Source organism: Corvus cornix, chromosome 7 (genome assembly GCF_000738735.6).
Source record: "Corvus cornix cornix isolate S_Up_H32 chromosome 7, ASM73873v5, whole genome shotgun sequence".
Lineage (NCBI taxonomy): Eukaryota > Metazoa > Chordata > Aves > Passeriformes > Corvidae > Corvus > Corvus cornix.
Window position 1 is genome coordinate 27,853,590 of NC_046337.1, and position 27,437 is coordinate 27,881,026.

Genomic DNA, 27,437 nt, shown 5'->3' on the forward strand with positions numbered 1-27,437 from the left:
TAGTTCTGGAGTAGACATAGACTCTATTGAGAGCTGTATTTGACATGCTCTTTGTTACCATATGAAAGGGGGTTTGCATAGCACCTTTTGGGATGGAGCCTGTTGTTTAGGCATTGTAGAAGGTTACTTTTTCAGCAGATTGTGGTGCTTACAAAAGCCCTGTGAAATAAAGGTGGGGATCTCACAAAAAGGATAGGCTTGTCATTGTCTCTTTGAAATGCCTCTGATGTTATTACTTGTGCTGTTTGGGGAATGCAGCATTTATCTGACTTAGGTCAGTCTGTTACTTCTAGCAATGTTTTTTGAGAATTGTAACTTGTCAAAAGCTCTTAGACTAAATAAATGTGTAGTGTTAAAAGTGCTGGAAAAAAGCTTTCTCCAGAAGAGCAGGAGCTTGAACAGTGTGCAGATTATTCTTCTAAACCTGTTCTTCTTGGCAGTTCAACAGTGAAAATAGTCTGGTACCATGTGAATGGGCACCCAGCCACCTCAATGAATAAGCATGAATGGAACCAGCCAAGCGATTCTGACGGGCATCATTGTACGTTCTGAGGGTAGAATTTAAATTTGGGATCACAAATAGGTCTCCCAAAATTTTTGTTCAGAAAGGAACAAGGATTGCTTGTGCATACTGCTGAGACAGAATCTCTCTGCCCCTTAGGCTGGGGTAGCCTCTTGGCTTTGTCAGACTGGTAATGCCAAGGGCCCAGTCTGAATTGCAGAGGTGAACAGAGCACAGTCTTTGTGTGTTAGGACTAAATGGAGAGGTTCAGAGAGCCTGCAGGGTTCAACAAAGCTGTGTTCCAGCATTGTGCCTGCACAGCCATCACTTTCAACTATAACTGCTAGCAGCTTCTCAATACACTGGTACAGAGAAGTACTGTGCTGATGCCTCCTTCTGCCATTCCTTGGGTCTCCATTCACAAAAGGGAGGTGTTAGCTTGGTATTCTCAGGCCCCCTCAACACACAAGTGTAAATTTTATCTTCACGCTGCCAACTTTAAAATAAAGCCTTTATTTCACTTGGAAAGTTTTTTCAATTTGTTATTTAGAAACTTCTCTAAAACAGTTGTTCTGAAATGCTATAAAAGAAGAATACAAGCATTTAAAAAATGTATTTTCTTGATTTGAGCATAATCTAACTAGTGATAAAATTCTGGAAGTTACTGTGTTAAAAAAAAGTTAAGTTATTTAGTGCTTTGTAGCCACTGTGCTACATGGTGTGAAGCAGGCAATAGAGTGATGAATGAATGATGAAAGCATTGAAGGAAAAACTTTCAGATACAAGTAGGCACACTTAGAAATCCATTACTGAAATAACACAAAGAATTAGAGCCACTGACATTTTGTGGACGTTTGTCCTTTAGAGAGCTAAACCAAAATGGGATCCTGCCACAATAAAACAGATGAAGTTGTGTTAACAGGTATTAGAAAAATAAACTGACCATCTTAAACATTCAAAGCAGTCACTTCAAACAGTATTCATAGGAGTTGGGTGATGCAGACTGCCCAGCACTGAAAGAGGAGTTGATGGTTACATAAAGACAATATCTGAAATAAGGAATTTAAACTTGGCCTACCCCAAACCTTGAATTACTCTAAAAATTTGGTGACTGAGGCATTTAAAATCGAAGTTCATTGCAAGTCAACACCTGAAAAGAATTATTTATTCTTGGCCATATGAAATATACAGCATGACAACTGATTTCAGATTTCATTTCTTTTTAATGTGCTTGCTGTGGAAACATTCAAGTGAAAAAATTCATGTAAAAAGATTTTTCTTGTCAAACAATTAAACATATCATTAAAAATCTGCCTGTCATGTTTGTGCTGACAATGTGATGTACTTAAGAACACGTTCTTCTCTGGTAGCTACACAGGGTCCAGGTTCTTAAGTGTCAAGTTAAATGCCTAATGTGAAAGGGTTTGACTTGATCACAAAGGATCAGAAATATATTTGTAATTCTTTTTAAATATGCAGGATGAAACTATTTGTCTCATTCACACTCGTGGTCTCCCAAACAAGACTGACTTGACTAAGATGAGAATTATTTTACCATAGAAGAGGTAATATTACATTTGATATGATCCCAATATGCATTATTTCACAACCTCAGAGAAATAAATTCCTCTACTTTTTTTTTTTTTTACACTCGACTCTTTTTTCCTCTGACCAAAAGGTATCTTCCCAAACTTGTTATCTTCATGCAAATTATACAGGTGTTGAAGATACACATTCTGTATCTTTCACAAGGGATTCTCTAAGTTGGTATCACTCAATAACCAAAGATTCTGGTGTTATTTGAAGGACAGATGAAGTTTTACATTTTCTTAGACAGTTACCCAAGTGTGCAGTAAAGTTGCACATTAAGATTTCCTATTTTACTTTGGGTCAGACTCTGCAGTGGGGATAGATTCTGTGTTCTGTATGTGGCAGTTTCTGGGAGCAACAATCTCTCTAAGTGGTGACTCCTGAGAGCAACAAGAGCGGATGACTTTGTTTCCTACTGTTCAGGTCTGTTCCTGGTTGCAGATTGAAGCCATTAAAAGAACTGCTCAACTGTGTCAAAATGCAGCTCCACGTGCAGTGCCATGTTCATACAAAAACGCTCAGAAGCTGTTGCTTGCAATAACACAGATCATAGCAATGGACAGTTTTTGCTGTGAAAACATTTATACTTCAGCTGTCAAGCAGGACATGAATTGCTTTAAACTTCCACCACAAAACCCTAATGTATTTCTCATGATGGGGAATGGGAAAGAAGAGCTAAGCATGAAGCCTGCAAGGGATGCAACAGGTTTGTCTGATGTCCAGGCTTAGGGGTATTGCTCAGTGTGTAAACTCCAGTGTGGGAGAAGAGCCTTGTTCTGCCCTTCAGCACTGGTCTGTCTCTTGACTGTTTTTTGTGTTCTTCAGCAGTGCTTTCTTTAGAAACAACTCAGCTCTGAAGTGCCAAGTTTAACAAAAGAAACTAGCAATCATGACTGAAAGTGCTCTCTTGAGAGCCTACTGAAAGAAAGAAAATTTATTCTGAACCTTGAAGTAATGGCACTCTGTTCCTTTTGAAGTACATAAGGTGTTTATACACATGAATTAAAAACAGATAATAACTTATTTTTCCTTTTTTATTGCATCAGTTGCTTTTCTGGCCACTTGCTTAAGTAGAATTTGACAATTCTTGGGCCACTTGGAAACACGTAATCAAGCCCTAACGACAGGAAACAACAAAGCCATCGCTACCTTATAACCCACACTACACTATATGCAAAATGACTGCCTGTATCAGTTTTCCATGGTTTCCATGGTGATGTGGAACAGCTAATCCGGTGTAAGTGGTTTTTTGTCAGCAGGAAGAGTGAATTATGCTGTTAATACCAACAGAATGAAGTTAATCAGGAACAGTATGTCTGGCACTGGAACAAGCAGTGCCTGTCTGATGCATAGGTGTTACATGATCTTGCATTACTGGCTTAATGACTTCATGTTACTTTATTCAAGTCAAAAACAGTCAACCTGCATCTGAACAGAGTTAAGAGATCAATACCAACAGCCAGCTTTGGTCGTAGGTTCTCCATCTGCAATATTCAAATGTGTCTAAATTTTCATCAAATTATGATCATTAGAAGTAAAGTTTTTTTATTTGATCTACCAACCTTATGAACATTAAATGAGATTTCAATGTAAGATTTAAAAAGCTTGTGAAATAACTTTGAAGGTGATTTAAAGAGGCTGTCTGTTATGGACTGCAGTCTTGAGACACCTGCCTTTGCTTTTGCACAAGGGCACCAGACACATATTTGTGTTTGTGATTCTGCTAGGCTGTGATGTGTCACTCACAACAGAGCACACACATCCCAAAATTTTCATTGTTACTTTAAATTCTTGTATTAACTGACAAGACCCCATGTGATTTAAAATAAGCATTCAAGGTAAATGAATGGGTATACAATTAACCTCAGTGCTCCAACTTTCAGTCTGTACAAGACAACAAATACTGTTTATGTGCAGATGAAGTAACTTACAGCTAAAAAAGAACCTCCAGGAAAAATCTGAGTGCATGCACAATCATTTTTATCTGTGCATATGCACAGTTGTAACAGCCTAACTCCTGAACTGACTTAGCAGTCTTATTTAAAATAATTTCTATGACTATTTAAATACGTAACACTGCTGTTAGTTATCTCTATCAGCAGTGATGTTTGTTTAGAAAGATAGAACAGCCTACCATAAAAGTGCTTGTGCAGGGAGGCAGCAGGATTTTATCAATGGGAGGAGAGAGAAAATTGCTCCTTTCAGCCACATGTTAAGGATTGGACCCTTAATAATTTTCCAGAATTAGGGGCCAATATTGATTAATGCATCAGCATTTGCAGAGAAGTGAGTAAATCAGTCCCAGATAGGAAAAAGTTTACCAAACTTCCTAGCATTTTAGATTCACACAAAATAAAATCATTTAAGTCATCTAGACAATTTCACAAAATCAAGCCTTGCTTCAAAGGAATTTAGCAGTCACAGTTTAAAACATGTTAGCATGTCTCAAAATCTGAAGAATGTCTCGTCTATTGTTCAAGAAACAAGCGTAATATAAAGGACACCAGTCATTACTAGGTTGTACTAAGGACTGTGTCATGTTACTCACTCCATTAAAAAACAGAAGTGTCTTGAACTATACCACTATAAGCAGGAGAGCCACCTAACTTTAGGCATTTACATCTAAGCTTATTAAAAACTGCCTTTACAGTTAACATCGAAAAACAGGCATATACAAACTATGACCCATTTCATCCTAACAGAAATGTCCCACCCTTGGCTACTTCATGCCAGCTTTCCTGTGTTTGAAATGCCAGTAAGCTGTTTTAGAATTATGGATGCTGACTACACAAACACAAAGCCTCCTTGAAGAAAAGTTTCAAATAAATCTGATTTTTTAAACTAGGTCTCCACAAATACCTGATAAAGCTTAATCCACAAAACTGCACGTTCCTTGTGTAATGGTTTTACATTCACATCAAAGTGGTTTCACCCATTAGAAATAGTTTATTTTCTACATTGTTTGCAAAATTTATTTTTAGCATGCATTGTAGTGAATGACAGAGGCACATTCCAACAGAGTACTACAGCTGTTTAAAGAATGAAAAACAACCAGTCAGTTTTCCCTCCACAACACGAGGTCTCATAACAAGATTAGTTTTACAACAAAGTGCCTATTCTTCAAAGTAATGCAGCAACACTTGAGCCTATTTAACAGTTATTGTAGGCAGCCTCCATCAAACAGGTTAGTATTATTTTCATAGGACAGCCATCCAGAAACTTTTGAAGACAATGTCAATATTTTAATAGCTATTTCCAAAAGCTTGCAACAACGTAGTCCTGTTGTTTTGGGAGGCAGAGAATTGTTTAGAAATTGGTCTCTGATCTGCAGTGTTATTGGATTGGGCAAGTGTTAGCACACCCAGCTTAGCCTGGTCAGTCTGAAACTGAGGGAGCAAAATCAGTAGAATGTTCTGGGGTTTTTGTTGGTTTACTTTTAAAAAATTTATTTTTTAAGTGGATAGTTAAATATATTTCAAGCCATTTACAGGCTTTCTATTAAAACCACTTCTTTAGATGACCCATATTTCCTTTACAGAAAAAAGTCCTCACATATGCTGCGTTATCAAAAGGACCAAAAAGGGGAAAAAATGTTCCTTGAAACACAAAATTGTTATAAGCCTGTTAAGATGGTAAGCAACAAATAGGGTTGAACAAAATCTCAGAGAAACAGCCTAAAATAAAAAAGTAGATGGAACTAAATTTCAGGTTCTTTTAATCAAGTGTTAGTTTGTTTGCATGTTGCACTTTTTTCCATCAAAATAGACTATTTCTTTTGATAAACTAGGTACATTAATCTAATTATTAGTGATAGAGTTCTCCTTCAAATTGTAAAGTGCACACTGCATGCATAATCCTTTCTACCCCCCTTAATATTTTGAGTGTTAAGAAAACTTTCGTAGTTCAACACACTTTTCTCATTGTTCAGTGAGCACTGATGTACACAATCTGCCAGAAGTTGTCTACAGGGAACCTTTTAAGTTTTAATGATGCCAACGGAAGGATGACCCAGGACTTCCCTTCCACAGTGTAGGAGTCACAGGAAACAAGGAGCAGGGCAGAGATCTCAGTAAGCTATCAAACACAGAACCAAGGTTGAATAAAATGCCTTTTTTCAGAACTTAGCCACAGTTGTTTGTGTAATCTTCACAGTGTTTTGCTAACTTGCTTTTGTATTCCTATACTTCCAGGAAATCGAAAACCATTTGCTACTGGTTCATTTTTAACAGCTGCAGTTGTCTTTAAGAATGCTTCTAAGCTTTGTAGATAAACGGAAAGCTACTTACCACAGTAGAAAAGTTCCATTAATACCATCACTGTCCATCTTTCAGTATTTCTTTCTTAAGAACACTCAGGTTTGGGGTCTGAACTGGATTACATCTTCAGTATCTGATCTGGCTGGCTTTCTATTTAATTAGAAGTTAATTTCTTCTGTAGGAAAGATTAGGCTCCAAAAATAAGATTTTTGGATGGCTCTAAAAGCAACTACTGCAATACATTTAAAGGAGATAATAGATTTTAAAACTGAGGCATTTTGAAAGAGCTATAGTCAACAGAGTCTAAATTTTTTTAATGCAGCTTGTACTGTAACGTGCAACATTATGTGCTTATGGGTCGATTTAAAGCAATATCAATGCAGCAATCGCCAAGAAAAACCTTACCACCCCAAGGCAGGGACATCACCTCTTGACGTGGTAATAAAGGTATTACTGCTGGTCCTTACAGAAGTTAGCAAAGCAATAGCCAGGTATGTTAAAACAGGGATAAGCTACACCCTAAGCAACATTCTTGGTTACTTTACACAGCTAGATCAAAATTTTCAAGCCCCCAGGTGAAATGGCTGGTCACTAGCAGATACTACACAATTAATTAATGAAGCTTTAGAGTGACAGAAATGGCAAGGCACACATAAGGGAGAGAAATGCATTGGCACTATTATTCCAAAGGTGAGTATTTTGTGATTTCGTTTCAAATAGGAGAAATGTTACAAAACTGGAAGATTTAAGTACCTAATAAAACAGGTCTCAGCAAAATATATAACTAAGATTCTTCTTACAATTAATTTCCTTATGCCAAAAAACTAACCTTACATCTGTTACTGACAAAGACCAGTACTTTTAGCCCTGGAAGCCACACAACTGAAGTGTCCACACATCTGAAATTCTCAAGTATTTTAAAGTCCCATTAAATGCAGTGTATGATATTAGACATCCAGGACTAAAAATTCTGCCAACAGTTTAAGAATAAACGTTCACATTTAACAAAAAGACATGTATAGGATTGTTCTTCATAACACTCTTTTCCAGGAATCAAACAACAACATCTGTTATAGTTATGGGGTCCCAATATGCCTTTTTCAAGCTACAGAAATTTATATATAGTATCTATTAGCAACACAGAACTGATTTAGTATTCTGTTTAGAAAGCATCTGCTCAAAGCTGAAAATCTAGATGACAACATTTACAGTGTTAAAAGTGCTGCTACAAAGAATACCCTGTTCACATACATACAGTCTCAAAACACTTCATGAACTCTGAAATGGTTGTCTAAGGAGGGAATTTCATCAGCAAAATGCAGCTGATCATTTACTTCCACACCAAATTCTTCAAGTATCTGTACAAATTTCTCATGCTCTTTCCCAATCCATGACCTCATTGTGTCAAATACTTGGTACGGTGTCACATGAGCATGAACTTCAATTCCTGTCTCTGCAAGTTCTTTCAGCATTTCAGGGTAAGTAACCCAAGTATTGCTTCCTCCCGAGTGACCACCATCCAGCCAATAAATTGCTTTTATGTTTTTTAAGAAGGCATCCGTATTCTTGTCTTTTTTAGCTTCCTTCAGCTCATAAAGCAGTTGGTTCAAAACCACACAACCTTTACTGAAGCCAATCAAAGTAAACGATGCTGCACCTACAGCAGAGGGTATCATGAAGTTCATAGCAGAATTATTAGAGCATTCACAATCTCTCTCCCTTTCTTTGGATGAGCAGCCATTTGTTGTAGGAACAGACTGTGGCTGTGACTTACAAGCAGCTATTTTTGCATCCTTGCTGACACCACGCACACTTTTCTGGGACAGCAGAATATTCTGAGAGAGTCTGAATGCATTAACTAGCAAAGCATGGAGATGCCTGAAAGCTCCAAAGTCAGTGCTGTGCTCTGGTGCTCCAAACATGTTACTTGTCACAAAATTGTCATAACAACTGAATTTGTGCAGGTGCATTCGGGAACACTTTATGACCCAAATAAAGCTATTGGGGAACCGGCGAGCAAGTATGGTAGCAACATTTTCAAAACTCCAGTGCTCCCACTGAAAGTTTTCTGGGTGGCAAGACATGACGTCATGATAGTTCTGAAAAATTAAAAGAATAGAAAAAATGCATTACATCATGAAAAGATTCAGCTTCAATGTACCCATATTCATAAGAAAGGACTGCAAAAGAAAAACATGCATTAGAGGCTCTCACTTGTTAGGTTAGCAGAACAAGAAACACATTAAAGAAACTGGTATATTTCGATTTGCTTACTTTAATATTTTTTACCACATATTTTTAATAACCCCAAGATAAATACAATAAAATCAGCACATGAAAATATTCATAGCTTTTGTTGACTTCACACCAGAAGAAAATTAAAATCTTATTCAACTTAGTATGACACAGAATACATTAATTTTACTGTACTTTTTACCATCTACAGAAATACTGATTAACTTACTACAAATCAAAAACAGACTTAAATCTTTGTAGCAAGTTTTCTGGATATTATACCAAAAAAAAACCCCTCTCATTCAGCTGTAGGAAATTTTATTGCCTTATTCACATTCATAGAGGGCATAGATGGAAAGAAATTAACCCCCAAATCATGAATGAACCTCATGTCTGAAATCATAATGGCAAAGAATACTAGATCATTTATTTTACTAAGGAATAATGAAGCCATATGCAGGAATGGCAATCAGACAGGTCTTCATAGGCCATCCCAATCCTTAAAATAAAAACACCCAAAATTCTGCATCTTTACCTTACAGAAGGGGAAAGCCTTTTCCCTTGAAAAAGAAGGCACTACCCCTGCTTTTGAGACATAGTAATAACAACTGAGATTAGCTGGCTACCAGAGCATGTTCTGTTAAGAGAGGTCAACCACATGCTCAGGGACAGCACTTCAGAGTCTCTCTGCAGTTTCTCACCAACTCAAGAGACCACAAGTGCTTTCCCAGGACAGGCTGAGAAAGTGTCAGTTCCTGTCAAATTCCCACAGGATGGTGTCTGGGATGTCCGTACACCTGCACGGGGACATGGTACTCTGCCTGGGGAGGATAACTGGGCACCTAAGGATTTCATTGTCTTGTCTCCATTGACATTCCCTGCCGCGCTTTCAGACAGTGCCATCCCTGTCACAAATGTCACCCTCAGGCAGTGCTATAGGGCTGGAGTGAGTCCAGAGAAGGGCAATGGAGCTGGTGAAGGGGCTGGAGCACAAGTCCTGTGAGGAGCAGCTGAGGGAGCTCGGGGGGTTCAGCCTGGAGTAGAGGAGGCTCATCGGCAGCCCTTATTGCTGTCTACAACGCCCTGAAAGGAGCCGTAGCCAGATGGGGGTCGTCTCTTCTCCAGGGCGACAAAAGGACATAGTTTTAGGTTGTGCCAGGGGAGGTTTAGGTTGGACATTAGAGAGCGTATGTTCACAGAAAGGGTGATTAGATATTGCAATGGGTTGCCCAGGAGGCAGTGGAGTCACCGACCCCGAAGGTGTTGAAGGAAATACTGGACACGGTACTTAGTGCTAGGGTCTAGTTGACATGTTGGTGTCGGTCACAGGCTGGACTCGATGATCTCCCACTGTGTGACTCTGTGAAGATGACTCGACTCCCCTCCACTGCTGCTCCAGCTCAGGTTTCCGGAGGGCCCGTTCCCGCTCCCTGTGCCCGACCATGCGGGGCAGCGGGATTCTCCGATGGCCGCGGCGGGGGCCGGGCAATGCCCACCCGCACGGCCCTTCTGGGGGGCGCGTCCCTCCAGCGCCGCTTCCCCGCTCCCGCACTGCGGCCGCTCCGCCGCCCGGCGGTCCCGGCCGCCATCGCTCGCCGCCCGCACCCGCGCGCCGTACCTGCACGTCCCCCGGGAAGTACACGACGTGGTGCTGCGGCGACGGGGCCGGGCCACGCGGGGCCGGCGGCGGCAGCAGCAGCAGCTCGTTCGTGCGGTGCGGCTCCGCGCCCGGCACCTCGGGCAGCCGCAGCCACGGCGGGCTCAGCCGCACCGCGGAGAATCCCCCGCCGCCGCCCGCAGGCCCCGCGGCGCAGGCGGCCGGCGCCCCGCAGAGGCTCATGGCGCTGCCCAGGCACAGCGCTCCGGGGCCCGCGAGCCCCCGCAGCAGCGCGGCGGCGGCCGAACAGCAGCGCCGGCTCATGGGAGCGCCGCTCCGCGCACCGCCCGCCCGCGCGCCGCGCCTGCGCAACGCCCGCGCGCCGTCCCCCGCGCGCCGCCCCGCCCCGCCCATCGGGCCCCTCGAAAGGGACCCGGCAGGGGGTGTCGCACGTGCGCCCGCCCCGCGATGACGTCACGAAGTCCTTCAAAAGGCGGCGGCGGGAAGCGCGCGGGGCCGTGAGGGAGCGGGTGCGCTCGCGCCTCTCGCGGGGCGGCGCCTGAGCCCGTAAATCCCGGGAAAGCCGGGCCGGGAGGCGCCTTGGAATTGGGGAGCGGCCGCAGAAAGGCCCCTCCGCAGGGCAGCAAAACCGCAGACTGTGTGGCTGTAGCAGCCACAGCAGTAGGGGGGACTTAGCGCTCCACGTGGAGCAGTTAATTTCCAAACCGGGAGGTACGTGTCTTCGTTTGTCTCCTAGGGCTGCTGGTTGTGCTTTAAAAAAGTAAATAAAAAGGTAGCTTAGACATACTGCCTTTGGTTACATTGGTTCTGCTACATTGGAAGAAAAGCTTTTAGGTGTACTGGTGAGAATCTCTGTATTTTACATGGCAAACAAAATAAGGAAATAGAGCCTTTCCTTTATTCCTAAGCATTCCTGGTTCCTTCTTCTAGAATTCTGAGATTTCACATATTCATTTCTTTATTTTGTTTTCCTAGTCTACTTCAAAGCATTTGTATGCAAACCTGGGAAGCTACCAGATACCAAGCCTGACTCCCGCTAGCTGAACCATTCAAGAAAGCAGAGTTAATTGAACACTAATTGCCTAATCAAGTAATCAAGCTATTCACTGGTTTCTTCTTTTTGGAAAATTCAACAAATTAAAGGAAATATGGTGACGTTAAGGTTATTCGCTAGTGTAGCAAGCTAGAAACCAGCAGAATACTTTAGAGTGGCTTATTTTTTTGAACTGTAGGTTCTAGTCTGCATGTTTTTGTGTGGACTGCCCATGGAGGTTCGGTTTGAGCTATGACGTGGTCATGGTCTATTTGGCACACTGGTATTTTTCCTGAGAGTGTCTTTGGGCTCATGCCAGAGCAAGTGCAATAATTCTTATGTTCTAAAGCTCATCCAAAGACTTCCAGAGAGTGGAGCCATTGAGGGTCCCCTTAGAAGCACAGAAGACAGTTCTATGTTGTGATACATACTTGAGATTTCGCTGTTTGATCTGTAAGCAATTCATATTTTTCTTCAGCTGCAGAAATCAGAACAAGGTTGATGTGTGGCCCTCTTGATTAAGGGAGTAAGACATTTTAAAGATTTTTTTTTTACTTTATATGTTTATTGGATAGCAGAGATAAATTAAATTTTTTGAGATTTCTGTTTTATAGATGTTTGATTAAAATAGCTTATTTTTAAGCTTAACATTACTAATTTTTTTGTATGAAAATTATCTTTGATATGATTACAGCTTTTTCCTCAGACTAGGAAAAATTTCCAGCTTTTGGTCACCAGAAGATGGCGCTGTGCGGCGCCATTTGAAAAGTCCGTATCAGAACAGCCACCTGGCGATAATCGCTTTTATGTCTTGGGAGGCTGATGTTACCGGTGCCTTTCCACAGTGCTTTCTTTCGTTTAGCAGATGATTCATATAGGCAGTGTTTCTAATACCTTTACTGTAGAGTTAGTAGCCAGTTCCAAAGCCTGGCTTTGGAGCTGGAAATCTGGGAGTACCTTCCTGTGCTGCCTGGAGCTAAAAATTGAGCAATCTAGAACTATCAAGTGGCTGAGGCTGGAAGATGCCTCTGGAGATTGGCTGGGTCAACCCACCTGTTCAAAACACATTCAGCTAGAGCAGATTGCTCAAGAACACGTGTACCTGGGCTTTGGAATATTTTATTCCAGTGCTTAATCACTTTCATGGGAAGAAAGGTGCTTTTATTGATAGTTAAATTTCCTTGTATTTCAACTTGTGTCTGCTGCTTTGTGCCCTCTCACGGATGCCACTGAGAAGAATCTGGAACAGCTGGCTTTACCTCATCGGGTGCTTATACACTCTGACAACACCCCTGAGATTTCTCTTCCTTAGGCTAAACCGTCCCAGCTTTCAACCTCTCCTTGCACCAAAGATGTTCCGGTCTCTTAACCATGTTTCCAGCTCTTCATTGGACTTGCTGCAGCATGTCCATGTCCCCTCTAGTGAAAAATGGAGCAAAGGGCACAGCACTGCAGCCCTGGTGATGCCACATCTTCACATCAGTGGAGCACCACCTCCCCTGACCTGCAGCTGAAGTGGTTTCTAGCACAGCTGACGATGCTGCCTTTGCCACAAGTGCACATTGCATGTTATGTATTTATTGCTTACAATTCATATTTATTGCTTTCCTGTAGATACATCACCTAGGAAATCACAATGGTTAACCTGTTTGCACAGCTACCAGGGTAGCAGACTGCAAATACCCACTTTGAGGAGCCACAGAATAAGTACAATATAAGCACTTAGAACACTTTCTGATGAAATTTCAGGCTATGTTTGATGGGAAAATAAGGGTAAAAATAGATACTTGGATTTGCTCCTGAAGTTAGGAGTACCTTTGATTTTATGAAAAAAAAAAAAAATTGGGTTTTTTAGCATGCTACCCATATGTATTACAAATCAAACTGTGAAGGCTCAAAACTGTCACATACTTGGAAAGATACTCAGCTTGACTATCTGGAGGAGCAGTAGCATAGGTAGGTAATAAAGGCATCAAGTAAATACAAGTGTGGGACCCTGCTTCATCCTTGCTTCTGCACAGACTGTACTGCGGCATTGCCTTCAGGAAGGCAGAGCTGCACTGGAGTTGGTAGGACTCTGTATCAAAGGAAGATTCACATAGGAAAAAGGTTAGGGTCAAGGTTCCTAAAAACCTTGTGACACACCTGGATTTTTTGGGAATGTGACTCATCATGCCAGGGGCCATCTAGAAATATTCAGGTGTTCACTTTGGAATTTTCCCAAGCTCATCCACTTTCTCCTGGTTTGAATTTTTGAGATATTGTTGTAGAATATTTTCTAGATTTCTCTCTGTGAGCATGCCCTAAGGCTATGATCTGAGTGGAATCTTTCACAATGCCTCTGCTAATGAAGCAAAATTATTCAGGAAAAAAGTCTCTAGCTCCTTCATACAACTGTTTATTTCAGTTCATGCAGACAGATTTTCTTAGTCCAATTTTGAGCAATTTGGGTCCATGCTGACACTTAATTAGGTGGGCTAATGGAACCTTATCACTTTGGTTCTCTATGAGGTACTGTGCAGAAGAAATACTAGGTAGTCTACTAAATGCATACACATAAGAAGAAACTAGTGCTCTGCTTTTCTCATATGAAGCAGATAACCTCAAAAAAATGCCTATAGAAATAGAGCAAAATGTCTGTGCTCTGAAAATCTGGATATTTGGATCTTGATTGCTAAGATTTGCTTGCAGAGGCAGAGCTCTACTATGATTAATGCTACCTGATGAAGAAGTAGGGATCCATTGATGAAAAGTGGTCAGGCAAAGGAAAGTTTTCATTTTAGTAATTATTGTTGAGAAACATGAATAATTACTATTGGTACCATGAAAAAACACCTGTGCTCTTCCTCTCTTGTGGCCTGTATTCTCTCCAGTGGTTTCTCCAGATGAGAGATTAGCTTGCCCACAAGGGTTTACTGCCATTATTAACATTGTGGGGACAGTTTTGGTAACCAAAGGGGATGCTGGTACTTCTGCCCAGAAATTCTTATTTAACTGTAGTGTGCTCATGATGCAGCTGTTACCAGGTAACTAAAGCTAATACATAAGGTTGTAGAGAGGCTTTCATCTTCATCCAAAATGCTACATGAATCTTATGGGAGAGCACGGAAATTAGTCCTTGTCGTAGTCAGAATTCAGACACACACAGTGATTGAAATTGTGAAATGGACTTTCTTTTGGTTATAGGAAATAATGGTGTACATGACCTGTTTTTCTCACTTAAAATAGAAAGCACCAATTTATTCCTACTCTCAAGAAGATCCAGGAAATCTTCTGTGGCATATTATAAATTTTAATGGAGACTGATTGCTCTGAGTTTGCTTCCAATCTTTGTTGTGTGGCTGTTGCAATATGTAAGTGGATTCAATAATTGAGTGTATCAATCCTTACGCATATCACCCAATGAGGGCATGAAATACTGTATTTTTGAGGGGCCTTTGTCAGCCTTCATGTTTGTCCTTTTCTCTGTGATGCCTCGTGTCCGTTCTCCTATTTACTCATTCTTTGCTTGCTATGCCCTCTATAATTGCAAAAGGAAAGACCTTTCCTTTTTACACACTGCTTCTCTTACCACGTGTTCTTCTTTCCCCACAGCAGCCCTCACAATTTTCATATACCAGAACAGTCATGAGTTGACCTCTGAGTTGCTGGTAAAACAGCCTGTCCTGCATGTGCAGTTCACTGCTCATTTTTCCCTCCTTCTGTAGGTTGGACAGGGAAGTAAAGTGTATAGTACTTTTTCAGACTTTGCAGATGTCTACCCATACATCTCAGGGAGTTTGACAGAAGGAATGTGTATCATGGTTGATTAGCAGTGATGAGAGACGTGCAGGTAAAAACCAATTCCTCTGGAGAGAACTAATGGCTTACTCACCTTCTCAGTCTCTGAGTTCCCATACAGACCTTTGGGGCTGCCTACAGGGTGGTTAATTAGTTTAACCTGTCAGAGGCAGCTGTATCTGCAGTTTCTAAGTAGAAAGGGTACCACAGCAAAAATCGTCTTTATTACACTCAAAGCAATTTTTCTGAAATTGGCTATGTTTCATTGCCTTTACAGCATGTATGCTAATCCTGTGCTTCCATTCAGGGCATATATAAACAGCATAGACTAGAATTGAGGTTGTATGCATTTTCTTAGACCAAGAAAATAATTTTTAGTTTGTTTTAATCATAGCCCTTACACTAAAGCATTTTAATAGGTGCTTCACCAAAAGTCTAGATGAAGAACAACTGTCTGCTGATGTGATATCTTTGGCCAAGTATTTAATGTATTTGAATTTCTATCTCTTTATATGTAGCAGCTGTAGTATTTCAGAGGAACGTGCTTCCTGCGCAACTGATGTGCAGTGTACATATATACATATTTGCATATCTGCGTATTATATTTCGTATTTTACTTTCCTTTTAAATGTTTTTCAAAACATATGCATTGAAATTGCTAGTTTGCATTTTGGCAGAGGATTTGAATAGCTGTGAAAACACCTGTTAAATACTGATAGAAAACTCCTTAGCAGTTGATATGCACCTGTGTCCTTCACTATTGAGAGAAAGTGCCAGGCCTGGCTCATCATTCTTTCAGGTATGGTAACACTTCAAGGACTGAGGTACCTGCCTCTGTGGTGAAGTGTGCACAGAGAAGTTCCCAGTGCTGCACAGTGATGAATGCCTAGGTCTTGGCTTGTAGTTTTATTAATGGCAACAGTTCAAATGAAATTACAGCTATTTTGCTGCATTTTAAGTACTAAACAATTTACTTCTGCTGAAATTCCTGACAGCTCTGCCTGCCATCATCCATCTTTTGTGTGGGTATAGGTATTCAGGAGATCATAGCAGAGAATAAATCACTCTCTGGGCAATTTAGTGAGTTCTATGAAAGTGAGAATAAAAGCTTTCCGGCATGAAAAGTAAATCCATGTTTCTTTTATGTCAGCTGTGTAGAGAAGCTGCTAAAATAACAGGGTGTATGATCTCATTTTGGGTTTTTTTTCATGCTGAAAAAATCAGAATGTATAAAGTATTTGGAACCACTACTGTTTAAAACACCTTTTTCTCTTGTTCTGTTTCCCTGTGGAAATTGGTTATGTTTAATCATGCATCTGTCTACCTTTCTAATACCTTTCTATCAGTCATTTTCAATGACTCTGTTGGCTGCTGTAAGCGAAGAGTAGGAGTTGCAGAGTAAATAACCTGGAAGTATTGGGAAAACCGCTGAATTAATGGATTAGGATGATTCAAATGAATGCCTCTACTGAGGGAAAGCTGGGGGGAATTCAGCTTTTATACAGCATGTTTGAACATAATAGGCTGAAAATTTGGTGTGGTGACTCCACACACTGGAGCCAGCATGTGCTGTCTCTGTCCTGCTCCAGTGCTCAGAAGACATGGTGGGTAGAAAGGGCTGGAATTACTTTATGAGAAAAATGAAGAGCAAGGGGCATGAGTCCCTAAAAAAACTTTGGTAGTTCTGCTGTTCATGGAACACATACTTAATGACAAATTTCTGTGCTTCCCAGTTTGTCTAAGTTTACAAGAAACTTGGGACTTAAGGAAGTTCTGTGTTGCCTGGTATAAGTCAATATAAGTTAGGAAATCTATTTGGGATTTAAAAGAATGAACAGTGGCTGAAGGAGGGTAATAGAAGGGGATTTTTTTGCTTAAGGCATTGGGCAAAGCTCAGCTGCCTAATAATTTCTGCAATCTGAGGTTTGGCAGTGAATTTTTGAAATTTTGGTGCATGTGTGCTTGTATCCCAATTTCCCTTCTCTCTTCTTTTCCTTAGAATATTCTGGCTTTGTTGAGGGTTATACTGCAATGTATTCAGCATGAGACTAACTTCTGCCATTCCTTTTTTTAACTTGGATTGCTTCATGCACAAAAATAAGGTCAGAATTTGGCCTCAGACAGTATTTTTGCACCATGGGTTTCTGGAATTTATACCACATCCACTCGTCTAGTTTTTCCTTCCAAAAAGTGGTTTGAGATGCCTCTTGCATGGTACATTACACAAACAGCAGGCAAGTAGGTCCTCAGCTTGAATTCAAGTGTTTGTCAGAGAACAGTATTTTCTTAGGAAGAGCACTGGAAAAGCTCAGGACTCTGTGCTAGCTCATTTGTTTATGGGATGCTGACCTAAAAAAAAAAATTCAAGTAGAGTATGTTTATATGAAATAAGGGACAGACTTAGCCATATGATACCAGTGGATACAGATTCTTCAGCTTCCAGTTATATTCTCCCATATGTAATGACAATGGAAAGCATGTAACAGACAATGTTTGTTACTTTACATTATCAGGCAATTCTTCATTCCTCTTAATGCAAATAATCCTGTCACAGTCAGTGCATCATGTGGATAAGGAATATCCCTTTTATTTGCAGATAGACTTGGAAGATTTCAGCACATGTAATATATATATAATGCTGGAAGTAAAGGTATATCTGACTTAAATTATTATTAATCAAAGTATCAAAGCACCTGCTTCTGTTCAGCTTTATTGAAATATTTGTCTTTAAATGCAAGCAGAAAATTATGTATATGTTTGTGTGATATGGAGAGCTGAAGTTTTTGCTCTTTGTTGCATACTTGAAATCTCAAATTTTTGTTTTCCTCTAGGGCACAAAAGTAGTCAAGTAGCAATGCTAAGTATATCTCCTGATGAAGCCTATAACAATCTGTTTCAATTAAAGCAGCTCCTTTTGATGTTAAGAAGGTATCTAAGTTTTTTTATGTTCCTAGAGAGTTTTTAACTCTTGTCGCAAAAGAAACTTCTGTGATTAGAAGCTGAGGTTTATTTCCCACTTGTCTGATGTACAGGAAGCTATATCTAAATATAAGGAAGCACTTCTTTTCTGTAAGGGTGATGAAACACTGGGCCAGGTCTCCATACTTGGAGATATTCAGATGTCCTGAGCCATCTGCCCAAGTTGAACCTGCTATCAGAAGTTGACTTGACTCTAGATGTCTCAGCATGCCCCTTCCAACTTCAGCCATTGTGTGATTCTCTAATTCATCTTGAGCAAGCACATGTGAAACCTGAGACTAGCAAGCATATTGCAGGCCATGTTGACCTGAAGCTAAATCTACCTGTGACACAAAACTTTTCTAATCTTCTTACTTGTAGTTTTAAGGCCTTGTGATGTACATGCAGAATGATGTTTTGTTCTGTTAGGAGGTCCATACCCAGACTTCACACAGCTGCATTTGGAATAAAAGTCCATCTTCAGAATACCCAGTGACATTCAGTGTTTCTAGCTGGCATAGGTTTGCCCTTTCACGTTTTTCTGAGGAAAAAGAACCAACTAAAATCACAAATCAAACAAACAAAAAAATCCCATAACACCAAACAAAAAAACCTCTCCTTAACTGATTATCAAGATTTATCTGACGCCTTCTTGTGGAATTTAATTTTTGTTAGATCTACCAGGGGAAGCAATGTGACTGATAGCAATATGAATTGACAAATTTCTGCAGCATGCTTTGGCAGATGTGGCTGCCAAAACACCCCCACAGTGAGAAGATAACAGGGTAGATGTTTTCTGCCTGCCTGGACTGTGGTTTCTCAAAGCCTCTAGTTTGGCTGTGTTCAGTCTTGTATGTCCTTAAAAAATTCAGAGTAGTCACCAGAATATTTCTGTGTGCATATCTCACAAAAAAGACTAAGCTGTAGGACTGGTTTTATACAGCATTAACAAACACTACAGAACGCTTCAGTAGGAGCTGGCAAGAGAACAATTTCATATAGTCCTACTTTAGCCACTTGCAATAGATAGCTGAAATCCCTGGATCTCAGTGGAAGGATGCACCTTCAGATACTGATTTAGAGCCAGAGATCATTTTGGGAGACTGTCCAGTAAATGGTTGCCTCAGTTCAGTGTGAAATGGTTCTTTAAGTTGCAGGCAGTTTTCACTGTGTCCCTTACTGAACTTAAGAAGCCTCAATTCTGTGATTTATTTTTTTAAGATACAAATTCTTAAACCTGAGTTAATAAATGAAACCATAAATGCAGCTAGATAGTACCAATTTATTTAACCTGAAAAATACTTGAGGAAAATAAACAAGAAAGGTACTGAACTATATTTCTCCCTTTTAATAAAACAAGGATTTGCATATACTTTAAAAATAAATCCTCTCAGAAATTTAGTTTTTATTGAAAATGTCAGTGTTTGGATCCATTTTAAGAAATGTTATACATAAATAACTTTCTGAGAGGAGAATACATGATCTTCTTCTGTAATCACTGTTTTTGATTTTCTTAATGCACTTTTCACTGTTGCTTTGTCTGAATACATTTTATTTTCGTTCCTCCAGACAGGATTCTGCCACAAGCATTTTTAAATCAGACATTAATAGCATAGTTCACAGTTGTTACTGCCAGTGCTCAAACACAAATACTGCATTTGTGTTTGGAGGAAAAAGCAAACATCAGATCTTAATTATGTGCATTTGTGCTTCTGTGCTTAAGCAAACTGGCATAAGGAGTTTACATCACTATCAGTTAACTGTAGTCTGTAACTATGATGATCACCAGCTGTATGGTTTGCAGTGGTGGGGGGTTTGGCCTATTTTTTTGCCTGTTTTTAAATGGCAGAATTGCCAGGGAAACTTGAAGCTTTGTGTTTACTTTATCCATAAGAAAATTAGTAGGACTTTAGTACTGAATACCAAACTAAAACAATTTGATTTATTTGCAGGCTGTTTTAAACAGTTTTGGGGTTTATCTGTGGGATTCATTAGGATTGAGTAGGCTGAGCATTAGAGCAGAGATCAGAATTGTGGCAATCTGCAATATAACCTCTTGTGTTTTCCGTGAGCAGACAAATGATGAGTGAATTGTCAGCTCTTTGGAGCATGGATTGAGTTTGTCTGCCACAATAGGACCCTCTTCCTGACATTTTTAGGCACATTTCTAGTGATAAGCTTTAAAACTTAAAAAAAGTACATAGGTCATTCAGGCTTTGTATTGCAGGTCAGTTATTAAAAACCATTATTGTGATTCATTAGTCTCTGATGGATCACTAGAATCACATAATAATTCTTTCTTCCATTTTGTAGGGTGTGGGAGGCGCTGAATGTCAGCATAAGTAAACTCTCATATAAAGACATTTATTCTTTGCAAAGTAATAGAAACATGAATTCTTTATATGCTGAAAAAGATAAGAAAGGTCACCGAAAAGGTTCTGTTGTGGATTTTGGCCAGATCTCATTTGTAGAAAAAGAATAGAATTGGGCCTATTAGGAGTTAAGTGCCAGGGAGTGCTTAGAGAACATCCAACAAGGACCTCTGATCGAATCACTGCTGAGAACAAAAGAAATATCAGCTAAACTTAAAAAGGACTTCATGCCATGCAGAACCACAGGCCTTTACCAATAGAACTGTGGCAAATAAGTCAGGAATGCTGTTACCTGAGATTCCAAGTAGATGCAAATTATACCACTGAACAAATTAAAACTTTGGTGTATGCTTTTGGGTCTATATAAATCCACTATGTTTGGCTCTCATTTTAATATCTGGTCTTCTAATGTACTGGTATTTTGGTTTAGATCGATATTGTAAACAGTTGAAAATATTTCAAATTATTTTTTAATGTATTTAACTAAGAATATGATGCAGTTGACAGTGAACAGCAGAAGATTTAGAACTGGTTGACTTATCCCACTTTTCATATAAATGGGAGTTAGCATTTATTCTTTCAGTTAGAAGCTTGATTATGATCTGCAGACTCTTGTTAAAAGTGTTTGCTAAAAGGAATGTTACAAGGAAGATGTTTTCATTTTTTGTGCAGCTAGGAAAGTTTTGTTAAATGTGCTGTTGTCCCGAAGCCATAGGAATAGTTGCTTTTTTTTCTGCAGTGTGAAGTTGAGTCCAGCAGACTGAACTTTAACATCTTATTCTTGAGCAACAAGCATTGGTAACTTGGAGAGAGAAGTGCTTGTTAATTGTACTTCAAAGTTTTGGAGATAGAATGTTGAACACAGATTCTGTTTTGATCATTCTAAAACACAATGATACATCAATTTTATTGTTCTTGCCTGAAAAAAAGTATATACCAATCATTATTCACCTCTGAAAGGAATTTGTGTAGATACATCTTAGGCTCCATTTTTGAGTAGTGGAAAGTTTAGTCTTTCTGAAATCAGTTCATTTTTCTTGCTCTTTCATGCGGAACACTCAACAGGAAGGCCAAGAGGCCCATCTTTGGAACATGAATTATTATTTAGGTGTTACTTTATAACATGGACAATGAATCTGATGTGGGTGGATAAAATGGGACTAATGAAATACATCTTGTCTGTTTTCAATAAATACCTTTGTATATGCAGAAGACCTTTATTTTTAGCATGCTGCAATAAAGGAACAGAAAAAAGTAGCAATGTGAAAAAAATTAAGTGTGTGTATACTGGATATTTGTGATTAAGAAGTCACCTGGAGACAAGAAAGTTTGAGAAAGTAATATAAACTGAATTTAAATACTGATGGGGCAAGTGGATGTGTTATCAGTCCAGAAATTAAGGTCAGATGGGTTCCAACAGGATAGGTTTGGAACAGCTAGAAACAGCTTTTTTTTTTTTTTTTTTTTTTTTGATAAAGATGTAAGAAAATGTAGAACTGATGAGGATTTTTGTTCTGACAAACCTGTTTTTCTGAAGATTATAGGTATTGGAGCCAGCTCGTGTAATGAGTACAATACAGCTATGGACACTCAGGAATTGGCTTCACAAAAAGGAGATAGCAAGTGCTACCCAAGGCAGCAGGACAGGTGGTGTGAAAGACCTGTGGATGATCACTTTTTGCCCATGATGTGAAAATTGAACAAATGTGTGGCATGAAAAGCTTTAAGGATTAATACACTGACTTTGCATGAAGACTGAATATTTTTAACCCCATGTTCTTGAAAATACCTCCCATGTGTCTGTCCTCAGTCAGCAGAGGTGTACTTCAAAGAATTGGCCCCTGACCATGGGAGGAAGGCTGCTTGGATGGCACTAGCTGGAATCACTCCGAAGGACTGTCAGCTTTGTGCTCATTAATGAAAGGCACTAGATAATTTTGCAAAAGGGAAAGCGATTTCCATCTCACTTTATAAGATGCATATATGTATAATCATGTATCTTAAACATATGGATTTTAAATCTTGGCATTGAAAAACTTTCTTGTATTGAATTGTGAAGTATATGAACATAAATAGTCCTAAATTGCTGTGTTCGTGGAAGCACAAATGAACAGTGTGAATCTAGAATAATTTCATGTTAATTACTGTGTTTTATTCCAATGGTTTAATTAGGGAATGGTGTCACATATTGCCATAGAATATCACAATTTACCTGCCCCCATCTGACAATCTTTTGGCTTTAGTAACAAATGAAAGCATAGTCTTTTTTGGAACTGCTTTGAAGATGTGAGATTAAAATCTTATTTAAAGATGGATAAAAATTAATATATCCTTTTGGAAATTCACACAATGAAGTTAACTGACCTTCTCAAGATAGATTAGCAAAGTGTGTCAGTAGTCAAGAGCATTTAAAGTCCTGACTGTGTCCCTCTTTCTAAATCATTCTTTCCAGATCAGTCTACAGAATAGTGTTCTCACCAGTGACACAGGCAGTCAACAGAATGGAATTACTGGGTAAATGTTTTTCCTACAATGAGCTTTCTTCTTGTAAGTAACCTACCTCTTTAGAGTTTTCTGGTTTGCTTTTTTTTTTTTTCTGAGAGGAAGAGGAATGGAGTAGATAAAAAGGGTGGCAAGCTAAATCTGAAAGAAAATTTTTGCATTTCTTATTGATACTTGTACTTCAAAAGGAAACGGACATCACTGCAAGTTAACTAAATGGAAATGTATGTATATTAAAAAAGTTTTTGTTGTTCTTGCCATGAATAGAATGCCTTGACTAACCATAATTGGTTTCATGTCTTGCAATTTGGGTCAGTGGCCAGGAAGAGCTCTTACAAGAGATTTGTAAGAAATTTATTATTTCTTCTGGGTGTCTAAAGCAAGAGATCATATGTTACACCTCCTTCAAATAAGCTCCATTGATGATTTACTTTTTGGGATATAAGATTGTCAGTCTGTGCCTTAAGTCCATGCTTTTTGGAGATACTTTTGAACCTTTGTTAGTTATAGTTTATGTAGCAGTGTTGAATTCTCTGCTGCACAGCAAATTCAAGTTGCTGTCTAAAAATCAGGCTTTGAATTCTGGATGATTATCTGTGAAAGTAGGCGTATGACCTGAAGTTCTTTCAAAAGATCTTATTTGCCTAGAATTACATGTAAGAATATAGTTTTGCTTTAGAGAATCTATGCTGTGTTGCTGTCATTTAGCTAGTGCAGGAGACGTTCTTGAATGTACTGCTGAAAAAAAAATTGTTATAAATAATCCTGTGTTTAGTAGTCCTCTAAACCAGAGAGGGATTACAGTTAGGTGAACTGGATGTTGTATTAGCAAGGATACAATGACCCAAATTACATTTTCTATTGAAATACTGTTAAAGATTTCTCTGTTTTCATCTGTACAGCAAACTTAGACTTATTGAATTTCTAGATACTGATTCTGATAGAACAAAAGTACGATTTGCAGCATGGCCAGGAGTTCTGCTGACTTTCCTTTTGAATATCTGACTCTAATGTTTTTTAGTATCACTGCTATTGGTTACTTTAGTTTCTTTTGGTTGTGAATGTTTAACCTATTTTTGTTTACTTGTTATGTTTATTTTAACACATTGTTTACTTGTTATGTTTATTTAAACACATCCCTTTGCAGCTGCTTTTTAGCAAACATTCAGCAGATAAATAAACACCAAGTAGAATGAATCCAACAAACCTCTCAATATACCTTGGCATCTGGCAAAGTTAGTGCACTCCACGGCACAGGCACAGAATGCATTGATCCCACTCGTGCTGATCTCTGTGATGCTCTTGTGGGACACTCCAGTTCCTTACCATTTCCCTATAGTTGATCTTACCTGCTTCATCATTGTTTCTGTGCCACAGGTACTACCTCAATTTTTTTTTTCTCTTGTCTGGTTGTTTAAAATAAGAGCCATATAAAGGCTAAAGTAAGAGACATGTTTTCTAACCTGATTTTGGCTTGCACTTTGCTTTTGCTTTGTCAGATCTGATACGAGTATTTTTCCTGAAGTCTATTCTGTTTAAATGTAGCCATTACTCATATTTTCCTCTGTAAACTTGGATAGCCGCTGTGGAACAAGCCACAAAAAATGCGAGTTTTGTGACAAAATTGTAGACCAAGAATTTTAAAGTTCAGGAGTCATCTTGAGTACTTAACTAGCATTAATTGAGGAGCTGGAGTTCCGAATATTTCTATATTGTCTGGTAACTCAGGCACTTCTCATACAGCGTGGTATGTTTGCTCCAAAACTAATCAGTGAAAAAGCATCTGAAAAATTGGAAAGATAGGGTTGTAAAATGGATCTAAGTCATGGAATCTAAGTTTTACTTCAGAATTCAAAATTCATTGAGGCAAATATAATCTTCTCAGGACAAATAAACCTCTTAGTGAAATCGTGCTTTTCAGAAAAGCACTGCCTTGAACAATATTATGCAGCTTCATGTACTTCATGGTTTTCATCTCCATGTGTTTAATAGTTAACAAGCTAACACAGATGAACAAAGGCTGATGTGTGCTTTTTGACAACTTGGAATGAAGTGACTGAAAAGCAGCATAATTCATATGAACAGCTTACAAGGAGACTTTGAGTGTTGTCATAGCTGTTACCACTCAGCTGATCTCAAGAGTTATATCACCCTGACTTCAAGGGCTGGATGCATTTTGTGTCAGACATTCTTATTCTAGAAGTAACATGCAGGATATTTGGTTTCTCGGAGGAAATGAAATTAAAGTGTGAGTGGGGGAAGAGCAGAGAAGCTTTTTGTTTATTAAATTTGTGATGTACAACTTCTATATTTCTAATAATACAATTCATGGAAGTGCTGGTCCCTTATGGTAGTACTACATTTTCTGAATCTTTATTTCATACATAAAAGTTGTCTTGTTTGCAGGTCATGCTAGTTCCAGTCATCTTTCCGTTTATACTTGGAGCATGGATCTCTCAATTTGTTATTAATCCTTTCTAAAACTAACCTGACCAGAAGAATAATTTGTTGCTGTGATCTCCTGAGCACTTAAGCTTTTCTGCCTCTTCAGTAAGGGAAGCAGAGCCTGGCTTTTACCCTCTTATTCCCTAGCATAATCAAATATACAAAGAAAAGCCAAGTAAGTGGCTACACTCACCCTAAGTGAATGCTGTTAACTGCTCCAGTACTTTTCCCAGTACCCTAGCCTGTGTGGTTTTCTCTAAAGCTGCATTGTCAGAGTTCAAGTCAACAAAAATTGCTTCTATTTTTGCAGTTTCTACTGCAGGATGTGGTTCCTTAGCAATATGTAAGTTAAAGCTGGTTATAGTACTGTGCTCCTATTTCTATTATTTTACCCTTTCCTACCAGTGGTCCTGGCCTTTGTGTGATTAGGGTCTCATTCTGCTCAAGATTAGTCACTCTTTTGTTGGTTAGGTTTCTCCACTAGAATTGAGTAAGTTTCTTGGGATGGAGAAATGTGTGGGGCAGAAGCAGTTGAGATTGAACTGCTGTGGGACCTCTCACTGAGAACACACTCTTATTATAACCATGGGAGAAACTATTCTCTGTTGCAGCATGGCATGGCTCAAACTTAAGAAGTTTTATAACAACATCTTTCACTGAAAAGGACTTGATTAAATTTGTACTGAGCAGTTTGGGGTTCCCAAATTTTGCTAAAAGAAGAGTAAAAAGAACAAAAAACAAGATACACAGATGGCAAAGCTGCAATTTGGAGAAAGGAATTTAGCTGTTCCCTCTCTTGCCATGTTGTGAGCAATTTACTTTCTATAGCTTAGAATTCAGAACCATTATTCAAATAGCTGTGAGCATTTGTTTGTGGCATGTACTTTGCACACAGGCAATTGCATGCATTTGACAACTCAGATTCTGAGCTGATATTTTTGATTGTTTAGGTCAGGTCACCCAATGTATTTCCTTTCTCAGACTGAATGACTTCCATTTCTTTTGACTAAAATTTCCTCAATAAATGCTTGGATCTTAATTTATCTATAAATAATTTTTTATACTTATAAAATTCCCTGTTAATCACTTGCTGACAATTGAAAATACTGCTAAGTATCTATAAACAAGGGCCATGACTGACAGTCTGAGACAAATTTGAGCTAATATTTGTGGGTGAAAAACTAAAACGGATTTTCACTTGTCTCTACATTAAAGTGTACTCTGGTTCTGCAGTGCATTTTCTATGCAAACAATTTGGTTTTCTGTCCTAAACCATTTTCTGTCCATGGAACACCTGTGGATTGTAATAATTTCATCTGAAACTTTCAGCTTAATATTGATTTAAGATTAAAATATTACTGTTGTGGCATATGGTATAAATCTTGCTGTTATGCAGTCTGTTACATATGTGCCTTGTGCATCTTCACATCTGCCACTGCAGAGCTGTCTGATAATACCAAGTTGAGATATGAAAGGTGAGGAATGTCCTCAGTTCTTCCTGACTTCAGCTGGAGCTAACACTATTCATGCTTTTGTAGACCACTGCAGCATGAGCAGAGCCATGCAAATCACCATTCTGTGTCTCACTGAAAGTCATCACTGTTTCACTGTCTTCATAGACTTTGAAGTAAAGAAAATTTCAGTAAAGTGTATAACAATGTACAATGACTTAAAAAAGTAAATTTATATACAGCTTTAAATTTGAGACCAGGGGGATAAATAATTTCTAAAAAGGAAGAAGTACCAAAATGCATGCACTATATTCTGCAGAAGCCATAACTACAGGCCTAAATTTGCACATGTCTTGCAGAAAGCATTTTGCACTATTTAGTGAATGCTTGGAAAACCAAATTAGACTAACGCTTCAATTTTATTCAAACAGCTGGGTACATTCTGACATGTATGTCCAAGCAGGAGAGAATGCAAAATCTCCATCTCATTATGACCTTCCCAATGAGATCTGGTCATGCAAGCAATTCCTGAACTGTGGTTCTTGGTTGTCTGAGAACATGGCAAACTGCTGCAGACTTATTTTGTACCATATGTGGACTAAAGCAAACATTCGTTTTCCTATGGTATTTGATTTTGCTTGAAATTTTACTCTATTTTGATACTGAACTGTATTTGTAGTAGTACTTGCAGGGCT

The 27,437-nt window shown here is 39.1% G+C and overlaps 1 protein-coding gene across 1 annotated transcript; it reads right to left on the bottom strand.

Moving 5' to 3' along the window:
* Positions 1–2,135: 2,135 nt before the first annotated feature.
* Positions 2,136–10,558, bottom strand: C7H2orf69 (chromosome 7 C2orf69 homolog). Its single transcript, XM_039554883.1, has 2 exons — positions 10,202–10,558; positions 2,136–8,447 (listed from the first exon to the last, which is right to left on the bottom strand). The coding sequence occupies exons 1-2, from the start codon at positions 10,502–10,504 to the stop codon at positions 7,608–7,610; spliced, it is 1,143 nt and encodes a 380-aa protein (XP_039410817.1). The 5' UTR covers positions 10,505–10,558; the 3' UTR covers positions 2,136–7,607.
* Positions 10,559–27,437: the final 16,879 nt, after the last annotated feature.